General features: G+C 39.8%; 1 protein-coding gene across 17 annotated transcripts in view; it reads right to left on the bottom strand.

Moving 5' to 3' along the window:
* TNS3 (tensin 3) overlaps window positions 1-14,256 on the bottom strand; it is a 221,061-nt gene that overhangs the window by 100,939 nt on the left and 105,866 nt on the right. For all 17 annotated transcript variants that reach the window (XM_063325678.1, XM_063325677.1, XM_063325681.1 and 14 more), the window contains 5 exons: window positions 10,002-10,054; window positions 8,994-9,165; window positions 3,377-3,427; window positions 1,969-2,091; window positions 391-455 (listed from right to left, as the gene is read on the bottom strand). In XM_063325678.1, the coding sequence (XP_063181748.1) occupies window positions 391-455; window positions 1,969-2,091; window positions 3,377-3,427; window positions 8,994-9,165; window positions 10,002-10,054 (464 nt within the window). The remainder of the gene's footprint in view (window positions 1-390; window positions 456-1,968; window positions 2,092-3,376; window positions 3,428-8,993; window positions 9,166-10,001; window positions 10,055-14,256) is intronic.

Here is a 14,256-nt window from a genome sequence, read left to right as displayed (position 1 = left end):
AAGAGGCAACTTGATGGATGTAGCAAATAGATAGGTTTAATAGAATGAAGATGGTACCATTATATTAAAATGGTTTCTTGCACATTTCTTCATTCATCTCGAAAGACCCTTTAGAGAATTTTCCCACAGAATCATTGACTATCTCAGATTAGAAGGGACCTTAGAGCGTCACCTAGTCCAACCTGCTGCTGAAAGAAGGACCATAAGAAAACTCTCTCACAGAAGCAGGCTTTTTTAAGACATGTTCCAAGACCCTTTGAGAAGAAAACCTGACAAACCTGAACTGACAAACAGCAAGCTGACAAACTGTACTACAATTAAAAGGCTTCTTTTTTTTCTGATGTTTCCTTAATTGTAAAAACCACACAACATGCATTATTCACAGCTTACCTTGCAGAAACATTGGTGAAGTGCATATATGATGATATGACTACGCCTATCCTTCCTTTTCCTCCCTGTATTAGGAAAAAGGGAATGATAATTTATTACATTATTGGGTATTATTTTATTTAAGACCCATACTAGACAAAACTAACACGGGAGATCCAGAAAATCCTTTTGCTCATGCATCTCCTGTGTTGTTGGAAAGATGGTAACGAAGCAGAAGCTTGTCTGTCTATGCAAGCTGTCTGACAAGTGACAATCAAAAGAACTAAGTAGGATTTCTACGTGTTCATCTGTCAAGTCTTACTAAGAGGAAATGATTTTAAAAAAATATATATATCTTGACCAGTAGTAGAAACAGCGTATCAACTATTCTAATTTTATATTACTCTTTTCAGAGATCATTCAAGACAACTCTAGACAAAGTTGCAATTTTTGGCATGAAGTGCTACACCATACCTATTTTGGAAAGCATATGAGTTTCAGACAGGTTTAGGCATTTTTACCTCCCCAGCACCTGAGATTTATAACAACTACTGCTTGTTTTTCTACAGATAATTTAAAAAATGTTGCAAAAACTTATTAAATAATTCACATTACATAAATTCAGTACCATTTACCAAGCGGTAATTCTCACAGGTTTCAAAACAGTTTCAGTCTCTCAGCTGATACAAGTAGCTGTATGTGTCTTTGTGGTTGGTAACTTTGAAGTCATTACTGAAAGGCATTAATCAACAACATGTATTACTAATTTATATATAAAATACTAGGAATACTTTGCCCCCTTGTCTTTTGTCCCATGTATGGGCCATTCCCCTGGCTGCAGTCCTGCAACTAGTAGGAATTCAATAGTGTTCCATACAATCACAGCATTCCGCCTCCAAGCAATTCAGGACTGGGGACTATATAACCTGACTTGAAGAGTTTTGGTTCCGTTATCACCCTCATTCTGTTTCGAGTAACATATCCCAGTGATACAGAGACAGATTTGCCTTGAGTGTCACCAGCACAGCTATCAGCTTAGTTCTGAATTCATTTTATCTGTATTTAAGTCTTCTCTTTATTTCTCTTCATTGTGAACAAGCAAGGAGAAGAAGTAACACTGCACAATGGTAGCTTTGCTATAAGGCACTGCAATGATTCTGGCAGTAGGAACATGTCAGAAGTACCCAGGAGGTACTTAACGCCCTCATTTCCTACAATCACATGACAGCCTAAAGAGATGATATGTTGCCTATCCTTATCCTGCAACAAAATCCATGAAAGTCACAGCACGTGAAGAGCTTCTAAAGAGTTTGCTATTGAGCTGGAAAAACCTTAAGTTTCTAAATACACTCAAGGAAGTAGCACTGACCTCTGAAGGAAGCAAACTAACATCACTGTATGCAATACCCACAGCAGAGGCTAGAACCTTATTTATCATAAAAAGCAACATATAACAAGCATTCAAGGTCAGTGGATTTAAGCTTCCTTAAATCAACTGAAGATTTGGCACATTGTTTCCAACATCGAGAACAGAAAGGACAAGGTTTTTGAAAACTAATACAAACTGATAGGTGATGTGTAGACACAAAGCTCACTTACTCTGCAATGGATCACCACCACATGTTGAGGATCATTGTTCAGCCATGACTCCATAGCCTTGCAGATGGTGCACACCTTATCGAGAGGCGGAGCATGGAGATCAGGCCACCCCACATCCATAATCTGCAGTTAAAAAAAGTAACATTCACAAGACACTCGACCCTTGGCTTCAAATAACTGTGATAGTGAAGAGTCTACACGTTTTTCCCAAGCGCAGATAATCATGTCATTCAAATGCCGTGATGTAACTAAAACATGCTTACAGATCTCTCAAGGGGAAGAAGGCGATTTGTTTTGTTTGTGGTTTCGTAGGGCTTTTTAAAGATACTAGTACTTTTATGAAAACAAACAAACAAAAAAAACTCTCCCCAAAACCTACCAACCACTCACAAGTGACAACACTTCTGATCATCTTGATTTCTTAAAGAATTTTCAGCTAGAAATTCAGGTCTTTTTATAACTGTAAAATATTTAGAAGGCCAAAATTAGAACAAAGATGTTTACTGGCCTGGTCCAGTATTTTATGATTGTTTTTATTTAATTTGCAATTTATTTCCTTCATGTGCAACAGATCTAACATCTCAAAATTTTGTTCATAGTTTCTGTTCAATTTTAGTCATTATATAATACTATTTACCTAACCTATTATTATTATATGCGTATTTTTTAACCCTAACGAAACCAGTAACCATGAACAACTTAAATCCTTCGTGATCAATAAAGCATTCAAAAGGTCAGAATTAAGAGTTGTTTTAATATTTTTCTCAGGTAGTGTACATCCCTGCAAATCTGCTGCTGTAAATACACATCTGTGCTACTCTGGCTGTGTAACACCTGCTGAAGAGAACATGCATATATCATTTTTTACAACAAACAAATACAACAACTGGTGAGGAGGAACGGAAGACAGACATCAACAGCTCCCCTGCTTCTCTGCACAATACAGACTTAAGGAACTGTGAAAAGGTAGTCACAAAAGGGAAGTCTATATCTGAAGTGAGTTCACTAGCTCCAGCTATCAGACTGTACATTGCAGTATACAACCCCTACTAACCTACGACCACAGAAAGAAAGCACACTTCAAGGAAAATCTGTATCACTTAATAGGAATTGCATCACTCAATAGAAATTTTTCAGTAGTCACAACAGGCTTCAGGTCCTGTGTGCAAAGGCTAAGAAGACAACAGGAACAGCTATGTAAAGCACAAACCTAACAGACAGAAAACTTGGGGAAAAAAGTTTGGGAAAAAAAATCCCTTTTTAAAGGGATGCGTGTGGAGGTGTTTTTATCATCTTCTAGAAGTTGTTCTCTTACTCTGTGTATGACACTTGCATAGCTTCAGGGTTTACCAGGCCATTTAAGTAGTATTTAACACTAGAAAGAGAGGCATGTTATGGAAGACAATACCTTTGGGTTAAGCTTGGCAAGGTCGTATCTCTTTTCAGAGAGGTTTAACACCTGTTCAGAAAGAAAGGAAGAAAATATCAACCACCAAGACTTCATAAATGAACATAAATAAAAATAAATGAACATAAATAAAAATAAAGCAGTGTAGACAAGTATATATGACTTTCATTAGGAATTACTTTAAATCAGTATCAATCAATAATAAAACAATTGAAACAATGCTCCTGAGGCAGATTCTCTTTCATGGTGTGGCTATTTCACATTACAATGAGTCAAGTATAAATGACATTCATAATCATTTTAGAAGACTCATTACACTACCAGAATGGAATAGAGAGAGATGAGAAATAGTAAATATGAGAAAGAAGTCCATTATACAGTTTACTACTGCACAAGGACAATTTAAGAACCCCTTTTCTAAATTGTATCATCCCATCTGGCATTAACCAGCACTCTCATCAGCAGTCTCAGTAAAGAAGCCAAGAATTTGGCTAGTTTCTTTAGAACTAGGCTAAAGAAACTACATCATTTTGCTTCTAGAAGCTGATGCGGTACTTAAAATGTGCAAAGTCATCATGGACACAGTGGAAGCAGGAAGATATTATACCATCTTTAGGAAAAAGTACACTTTTTGAACAAGAAATTCACCCAGAGAAAGAAGAAACCCCCCAACTTAACAAAATACCCAGGAAAACACCCTCTATTTCAAGCCGCATAAGGTTCTGGAATCACCCATGATATTGACCATAAAGGGTATACACGACTTTCATTGACCTCAAACTCCAAAAGAAAGCATAACACATCTTTATATGATGTGGAACGTAGTCTTTATTCCAGTATATTGTTTGCATTTTAAACAGATTACTGCTGAAGAGCTAAATGGCAATCAAAAATTCATATGTGCACTGTTCATATTATTTTGGCTCAGGAAGATGTATCAACATTTACAATTAAGACTACAGTTATCCTTCCAGAAATACCAACTGTAATTCAACAGGATTGAAGTCAGAAGAGTCTTATACAAATGACTCACAAAAAAGTCTGTAATTCTCTATCATTCTTAACATTTGCAAAACAATTTAGCGGAGAGTTGCATTTCTCAGTACAGAATTCTTAAAATTAGTGTTAAAGCTATGTTAAGAGACCAGTTACCTAAAATTTTCCACAGAAAAAAAACAGTGCTAGCTGCTGAGGACTTTTTTTATTCATCTTTCTTGTTTTATTTATATGTGAGATCAGTTTAAAATTCCTGTATGTCAGGATACAGCCCTGTTCATGACGGTTATTTGTCACGGCTGGATCAGATGCCAAACTCAAAGATGCTGTTGTACCCTAGGTCCCTGTCAAGCTATAGAGAGAGATCAAACTGAGATACTCCAGGAGTCCTGTCAGCGCAGAATAGAGACCATAAGGTACAGGAACCAACATTTCACATAGCACAACAAAACAAGATGTCACAGAAGTCTTGGAAGAGAAGCATATGTTGTAAGCAGATGTCAGTGGAAGATTAATTGCGCCCTTTTTGGCATATCCTAGGTCTACTTACTTGTATTTTTGTACAAGAAAGAGGAATGTTAGTCTTTCGTTCTATGAAACTTAAATGACTTTGCCCTAAAATTTAGGACCTCATCTAAAGAGCAGAAATTAAGAAAGGTAATGGGGAAAACGAAGCCCTTCCTCCTTACACACAGCTGAGAGGAAACATCCCCCTTCCCATATGACTTAATCCTGAACTGGTAAGTAACTTGTACTATTAAGATAATATTAATTCTCTCACTCTGCTGAATGCTCAGGAACACCATAGAACAAAAATAAGGAGATCTTTTAGCTAGAGAAGAGACCTTTATGAAGGTACTAAAGGGTCTTGAATTTGGTCTACTCCTTAATCAGATGACCAGAAAAACAAAATCTCATGCCAAAGAACAGAAACAAATATCATGTAGCTGGCAATTTTGGAAAGCAAAAGATATACTGTGGTCATACGACACAAAGTACTGGCTGGGGAACAATTCACCAGCCTACAGCCCATTCCATTAAGGAGAAGACACTGGGAGAGCAGGCAGGCAAAACCCTTCTACCAGGTGGGACCAGACTTGCTTGCTGAAAACAGTGTGTTGAGTAACGAGCAGGGCAAGAAGGAAGGTAGCCAAAACACGACATAAGCTAAAATTAACAAGCAGTCCCAACTAATAGAGCAACAGTAACACACAAGCATTACCATGTAATTTACCTATGTATGACTAAGAAATTGTGCATCGGTTATATTAGTCTAACCTAGTACAAATATGTATATGCTAAGACTGCACTGTAACCACTGAAATTTTTTTGCAAATTTCTAGCAGTGGGTTTGGGGCTTCTTTCACTTTTAAAAAAGAACTGACCATGAATTTAGGCAATAGGATTTACTGTCAGATTCCTAATGCCTTAGATATAAATGAGTTACTGTTCATCAGCTGCTCTGTATGCCCCCACGTAGATACCTCTCTAACTAGTGAGATAATTTAGAATAGCTTACTCAAAAAAACCTCAATTACCATTCAGTCACTGTGGACACAAATTTGTAACTGGAGCACACTACTAACTAGAGAGCTAATTTAGAACAGTTTACTCAAAAAAACTTGATTACCATTCAGTCACTGTGGACACAAATATGTAAGCCGATCACACTAACACAGCAGCATACAAGAATAAGGTGACTTGCTCATTTATCACTGCTTTAAATCAACATCAAGAGAACTGCTTTGACAACCGTAAGTAATAAACACTGCTATAAAACCTGTTAGAGACACTGAAAAAAACCATACATATTTATCCATTTTAAACACCGAAACATTCAGGTTTAGGAAATGAGCATAAAATCAGAAAAATATACAGACAAACTTACAATGGAATTTTTCTTTTGTTAAAAGCTCAAAATATCTGAACAATTGAGCATTACTCCTCTCCTACAACTGCAATGCATGGCAAACTTCTAGTTAATTAGCATGACAAATACATTACTGATGAAGCTGATCAAAATGGTAACATAATAGTGAATTTATTTTTGCAAACTGAGTTTTTCAGTTGACACAGCAATTGTGTCATTTAAACTTTATTTAGCTTTCTGACAGATGTTTACACTATTTTGAAAGTACTGGTGTAAAGTAGCATTCACTTGGAATAAAGCCTTTGAATCTTGCAATAACATATGCATTCCTTTGTAACCACAAGAGAATTTTTCTTAGGGAATAAAAGGATGCTTCATTCTATCCTGTAAAACCTCCTTAATATGACAGGTTTAAGTTTTTAAATAAAAATTTGTTGCAGAAAGAATCTGTCAATTAAAATACACTGCATGAAAGCAAACATATCAATGCACTACTGTTTCTTGGAGACTTTAAGAACCTATTTTTTAACAAACACACTATGGAATATTTTAACTCTCTCCTCTTTCTTTTTCCGTCTAATCCAGGAGATTCCTAATTCATGATTAATATAAAATAACAACAACTTAAGGATGAGAGGGAATGGCCTCAAGTTGCACCAGGGGAGGTTTAGATTGGGTATCAGGAAAATTTTCATCACTGAAAGGGTTGTCAAGCCGAACAGGCTGCCCAAGGAAGCTGTTGAGTTACCATCCCTGGAGGTATTTAAAAGATGTATAGACATGGTGCTTAGTGACATGGTTTGGTAGTGGAGCTGGTAGTGTTAGGTTAACAGTTGGACTCGATGATCTTAACAGTCTTTTCCAACCTAAATGATTCTATGATTCAATGATTGAAAAAGTCTTTTGCTATTTTTGACATAAAAGCTTGCTTGTTATAACAGCCAGTTTCTAAAGGCTACCAACATTTAAAGAACAGGCTTTTACAACTCTACATGAATTTTGACATAGCACCGGATTCTTTTCAACATAATATGACTTCCCTCTTGCTGACCAAGGCCACACGCATACGATCAGAATAAACTGATGGATGTACTACACAGATGCTACAAAAATTCAGTTTTGAAGTTTTTCTCTGTTAGAGAAAAGTCACATTTCTTCTAGGAACCAAAGCCTTCTGGGAAGCTTTTTATTTTTTTTTTAGGACAAAAAGCAGTGAAAAGTCTACTGTAAGCTCTGGACAGGCTTCCATCTCTCCATAAAGGACTCTGGGTCTTAGACTGCCAAAGTATAAACCTCTACTATTAGAGCAAATGAGATACCTATGATTTTTTGTCACACTCTTCGTAACAGATTCACTCAAGCAGGAAACAATGCACTCGCCCAGTTCTTTGGGTGCATCATTCCCCTTCTCCGTCCTCACTACAACTGTAGTGGCAACAGTTTAACATATATAAACATATGGAGGGAGAACAGCTAGATAAGAAGTGACAAATGCTGATTTGTAGTATATGTTCCGCTAGCTGAGATCCTGACCCAATGAAAGAGTAAGACTGTTCTCATCAACTTCAGCAGAACTGCTCACTGGGAGGTGGGGGAGAGTTTCTGCTATACATGATCTTCTTTAGCAGACTGAAGGAGTCTTTGAAACATGAGAAACAAAAGATAGTTTAAAAATGATCTCTCTGGATCTACAACCTGGCCGCGGTTTGCCAGGTTATCTTGCAAATTTGCAGAAACATACTTGGAACAGACCGTATCAAACTTTCTTTTGACCAAGTCAGCAGATTTCCAAAGGACTCATTAGAATATAAATAAATAGAACAAAATTAAAATAAAACCAAAAAAACCCGTAGATCCAAATTTTGCAAGAGAAATTGACTGCAATCGCACTTAGAGAGAGGGCACCCTAACAAGACTTATATCAGGTATATCACACATATCAGATTTTTTTGTAATACAAACAGGTATTTAGTGAGATTTAACTGGACTGAGATTACAAGCTTATTTCACAAATACCAACACACTGGTGTTGCATGGGAAAAGCCACTAAGAACAGGTGAATTAGAACCAGTAAAGCTTTACATACAGGTCACCTTCAAAATATTACTATCTTGTGCCTTACAAGCTACCAGCTCCTGATGGAAGGGAAAGCCAAGGGAGGGAAGGTGCCATGCTGAGGACATCAGACCATGTTAGAAGTATTATAAATGCATCTTGAGGACAGTAGCTGGTTCATAATGTATCTATGACACCTTGGTTTGTGAGTGAAAAATAATGTATTTAAATCATTAGGTGGAATCTCTCCAGAAACCGATTTCCATCAGGAGTCAAGTTCATGCTCCTGAAGCTGTGGATTTCATTCTAATAGTTTACACACACTAATTAAAAAGACAGTAGAAGAAAAAACAAACAAAACATTGGCCCTGTTTTAAATTCACTTTTGTAGAACAAGCTGAGACAATACATACCATAAGGTTTAGACGCACTAGCCAGAAAACAGCACAGGAGATTAATAGCTTGGGTCATCATTTGAAAAAAAATATAAATTCTGCACACAGAGCTCATTATAGATTTGTTTACAACAGCTTAAAACACTACTGAAAATCTTGTTCCTGCTTGCAAAGCTGTAAAGGTAGACCAAAGAGGCTTTAGATGAGTGACTTTTAGTTTAGAATGGTGTATGTGGACCTAAAAGTGATCTTCTTGCAGGACAGAAGATGAGGTATCACAAAAGACTGATCCTACACATACCAAGTAATTATCCCCATGTTTGGATTTGAGCATTCGGGTTACATCTTGTAGATTGTGGAGGTAAGTTTCCTCAGAACAGCTAGCAGGGAAGGATACAGCGATGATCCGCTCTGTGATGTAAGTGAGGTCAAGTTCATAGCCTTCCTCCATAATGTGATCAAAGTCTGCACTTCTGTGAAGAAATCAGATGTGGCAGTTCAGAGCAGAGCAGATAAGAACAAACATCATGTATTAATGAGAAGAAACTGCAACTTGGGACTTATACAGTCAAAGCATCTGATGTTTCCAATATTGTTATTACAGTTACAACTTCTTAAATGCCTATAGAGCTCAAACTATTCAATTGAGTACGCAAATGGAGTTAGCCAAACATCACAGTTCTTCACATCAAAACTATAGAGAAAAAAATCTCTGCAACTCATAATGTAGAAAAGCAGTAAAATGAAACAACTTTGACAAACACCACTGCAAAAAAATTGGGTGATAAATAGAAAACATATTGGTATTTATGTCCTCGCAGATTACTTTTTATGTAGAATTCTACAAATTGGTAGATTCACCAGTGAGCTGTAAAACACTTGCAGATAGATACCATCTTGAAATCTACTCTGAGTAACACTGAAGTGAAGCCAAAACCAGTCCCCAAACTGCAACAGACACCAATGTAAACCAATTAATCTCACAGGTTAGTCTCCATATACTGACATATACTCTAACTTCTTCTTTGTCTCCAGGTTGAGGGCACAACCAGGCACTTTACCATGTCCTTTTTAATAGAATAATCAGAAGATTACAGTCATTAAGTTAAAAATAAGCTCTTAAGTTAAAAGTAAGCTCAGCAAATAGGCCCAGTTGTTTTTTAAGACAGGGATTGCAAAAATGGTACTTGAGTAGCAAGACATCTCTTGCAGAAGACTGAACTCATGAAATTACAACCACAAATAACAAAACCTAAACCACCACAGCATTATGTAACACTACTACACAAAATATGAAATAAATACTTGCCGTGATCCTTTGTCACAACTGAAAGTGGAGTTCTTCAAAGCACTGCTGGAATTCTGGAACAAAGAAAGCAGAACAGTCAATTTGGCACCTTCCTTGCTGCCACTGATGTCAATGTTCCTGCCCTTTTTCCTCATCTATTATGTCCATATCGCGGAAAACTACAGCAACAATAGGATAAGAGAGTACCATTGCCTTACGTTTTGACCGCAAACACTGTGATTATCGCCAGCTTATGTCCAACTCTTCATACAGACTCACTACTACCTCTTCCAACACACTATCACCAGAAGAGGACTAGTTGTCTTTTGTGCTCTTCTTGGTAACTGCATTAACAAACATTCAATGGAATTCTAAGAAGATGAAGCCTGAACCTCTGTATAAACCTGAAAAAGTAACTTCCTCTCAAGTGATTCTCTCATGACAGCACTGAAAAATATACTCAATTTATTCCAGTATCAGACTTCTGGGAGTTTGAAGAGAAGCCTGAGCTTCAATGGTTTTGCTTTATGAGAATTTAGTGTGTGTCTTTTGTGGTTCTATTTGTTCAGTAAGTATGCCTTAAAAATTGTGCAAATTTTCTCCCCCATAAAGCTTAGTAATAGAATTTTTCTCACCTGATTTCAGCTGTCTTAGAATTAAGCCCCAGTGTGATAATCACTTGAGAAACAGAGACATCTAGAGGGGGCAGTATCCTTTCTTTCCAGGATAGTCTTTTAGAAAAAAGGCAGCTATTGTTATACTAACATTAAATAAAAAAAAAAGTATTTACTTTACATTTAGGTATATCTTTTTATACGGAAAATCAGAAGTTCAATTTAATATCATGCATCAGTAACTCCATAAGAGTATTCACTCGTCTTCCTGCCCTGAATTCATACTTACTAAACAGAAAAATGCACAGAAAAGCTTATTTAGATGAAGGGTAAGAGCTGGAAAGCTGATAAACCCTATCTATTTCAGGTGCACACATGGCAAATATTCCCAAACCAAATAAACTGTGTTCAAATGGAAGAGGCCTTAGAACTTTCCATACAGTGACACCGTATATCAAAATCTGGGAACAGCTAGGACACATACAAGCATGCAAGTGGCTTTTTTCCTTGCAAAATTTCTGGAAATGAGCTGTTCTGGCAAATTTTAAAGCACACCCGATGGCATAAGGTGCACCTCACCTAAGTGCTTGGTCTCAATTCCACTGGTTCCTATCTTTACTTAGGCAATAGAAAGTGAGGAAACCATGGGATTTTCGGCTTCTTTTTTACTCAATCCTTTCTTGTGATTTTAAAGGCTGTAGGCAATACACTATGGGTGCCAAAACAAGTAAATAACTAATAAACTGAAATTCAAGAAAAAGCTTTTAGCATGTTTTGTTTTGATAACTAGAAAGCAACCAGCTAAACATGCCTCTCACTCCACTTCCTTGATCTCTCTTAGTTGCACAGATGTATCCATTGCTTAAGGAGTACTTCTGCCATTTTAAAATAAATTTTATGGCTAAACCTCCATGTAACCTGAATAATCAGTCATTTCTGGTAAGAAAATAAGTGATGAAATCATAGAATCATAGAATCTTCACGGTTAGAAGGGACCTTTGAGATCATCGAGTCCAACCATACGCACACCAAAAAAAAAAAAAACACACCAAAAACCAAACCAAACCAACAACAAAAAAAACCAAAACCCCATAAGAACCCACAAACAAACAACCTACAATCTCTGCCACTACAGCATGCCCTGAAGTGCCGAATCTAGACATTTCTTAAACACCTCTAGGGATGGTGACTCAACCACCTCCCTGGGCAGGCTGTTCCACGGCCTGACCACTCTTTCAGTAAAGTAATTCTTCCTAATGTCTAATCTAAACCTCCCCTGCCGCAACTTCAGACCATTTCCTCTGGTCCTCTCATTATTCACCTGGGAGAAGAGGCCAATACCCACCTCTCTACAATCCCCTCTCAGGTAGTTGTAGAGGGCAATAAGGTCTCCTGGCAGAAGTCATTGCTGGGCCGTTCTCCATCATCTTTGAAAAGTCCTGGAGAACAGGCGAGGTGCCTGGGGACTGGAGGAAAGCCAATGTCACTCCAGTCTTCAAAAAGGGCAAGAAGGAGGACCCAGGGAACTACAGGCCGGTCAGCCTCACCTCCATCCCTGGAAAGATGATGGAACAGCTCGTTCTGGGTGTCATCTCAAGGCACGTGGAGGAAAGGAAAGCTATCAGAAGTACTCAACATGGATTCACCAAGGGGAAATCATGTCTGACTAACCTGATAGCCTTCTACGATGGCATGACTAGATGGATAGATGAGGGGAGGGCGGTAGATGTGGTCTACCTTGACTTAAGCAAGGCGTTTGACACGGTCTCCCACAGCATCCTCATAGGGAAGCTTAGGAAGTATGGGTTAGATGAATGGACAGTGGGGTGGATAGAAAACTGGTTGAAAGATAGAGCTCAGAGGGTTGTGATTAGGGGCACAGAGTCTAGTTGGAGACCAGTGACGAGTGTTGTTCCCCAGGGGTCAGTACTGGGTCCAGTCCTGTTCAACATATTCATCAATGACCTGGATGAGGGGATAGAGTGCACCCTCAGCAAGTTTGCTGATGACACCAAGCTGGGTGGGGTGGCTGACACACCGGAAGGCTGTGCCGCCATACAGAGAGACCTGGACAGGTTGCAGATCTGGGCAGAGAGAAACCTTATGAAGTTCAACAAGGGCAAGTGTAGGGTGCTGCACCTGGGGAGGAACAACCCCATGCACCAGTACAGGTTGGGTGCTGACCTGCTGGAGAGCAGCTCTGTGGAAAGAGACCTGGGAGTCCTGGTGGACAACAGGATGACCATGAGCCAGCAATGTGCCCTTGTGGCCAAGAAGGCCAATGGCATCCTGGGGTGCATCAAGAAGAGCGTGGCCAGCAGGTCAAGGGAGGTCATCCTCCCCCTCTACTCTGCCTTGGTGAGGCCGCACCTGGAGTACTGTGTCCAGTTCTGGGCTCCCCGGTTCAAGAGGGACGGGGAACTGCTGGAAAGGGTGCAGCGGAGGGCTACAAAGATGATTAGGGGACTGGAACACCTCTCTTATGAGGAAAGGCTGAGGGATTTGGGTCTCTTCAGTCTGGAAAAAAGACGTCTGAGGGGTGACCTTATCAACGCTTATAAATACTTAAAGGGTGGGTGTCAGGAGGATGGGGCGAGGCTCTTTTCAGTGGTGCCCGGGGACAGGACAAGAGGCAATGGGCACAAACTGGAACATAGGAAGTTCCACCTAAACATGAGAAGGAACTTCTTTACCCTGAGGGTGGCAGAGCACTGGAACAGGCTGCCCAGAGAGGTGGTGGAGTCTCCAACTCTGGAGACATTCAAAACCCACCTGGACGTGTTCCTGTGCAACCTGCTCTAGGTGACCCTGCTCTGGCAGGGGAGTTGGACTAGATGATCTCCAGAGGTCCCTTCCAACCCTATGATTCTATGATTCTATGATTCTCCCCTCAGCCTCCTCTTCTCCAAGCTAAACACGCCCAGCTCCCTCAGCCTCTCCTCATATGACCTGGTCTCCAGACCCCTCACCAGCCTGGTAGCTCTCCTCTGGACACGCTCCGGCGCTTCAGTATCCCTCTGGTACAGAGGTGCCCAGAACTGAACACAGTACTCAGCTGAGGCCTCACCAGTGCCGAGTACAGAGGCACGATCACTTCCCTGCTCCTGCTGGCCACGCTATTCCTGATACAAGCCAGAACGCTATTGGCCTTCTTGGCCACCTAGGCACACTGCTGGCTCATGTTAAGCTGGCCATCCACCAGCATCCCCAGGTCCTTTTCTGCCGGGCAGCTTTCCAGCCACTCAGCCCCAAGCCTGTAGCACTGCTCGGGGTTGTTGTGACCAAAATGCAGGACCCAGCACTTGGCCTTATTAAACCTCATACAGTTGGCCTTGGCCCATCAATCCAGCCTGTCCAGGTCCTTCTGTAGCGCCTTCCTACCCTCAAGCAGATCAGCACTCCCACCTAGTTTGGTGTCATCTGCAAACTCACTGAGGGTGCATTCAATCCCCTCATCCAGATCATTGCTAAAGATATTAAACAAAACCAGCCCCAAAACTGAGCCCTGAGGGACACCACTGATGACCGGCCGCCAAGAGGATTTCACCCCATTAATCACAACTCTCTGGGCACGGCCACCCAGCCAGTTTTTAACCCAGTGAAGAGTACACTTGTCTATGCCATGATTCGCCAGCTTCTCCAGGAGAATGCTGTGGGGGACG

This window comes from Chroicocephalus ridibundus, chromosome 2, assembly GCF_963924245.1.
Source record: "Chroicocephalus ridibundus chromosome 2, bChrRid1.1, whole genome shotgun sequence".
Lineage (NCBI taxonomy): Eukaryota > Metazoa > Chordata > Aves > Charadriiformes > Laridae > Chroicocephalus > Chroicocephalus ridibundus.
Note: the sequence above shows the minus strand (reverse complement) of the source record. Positions and strands in the feature narration are given on the sequence as shown.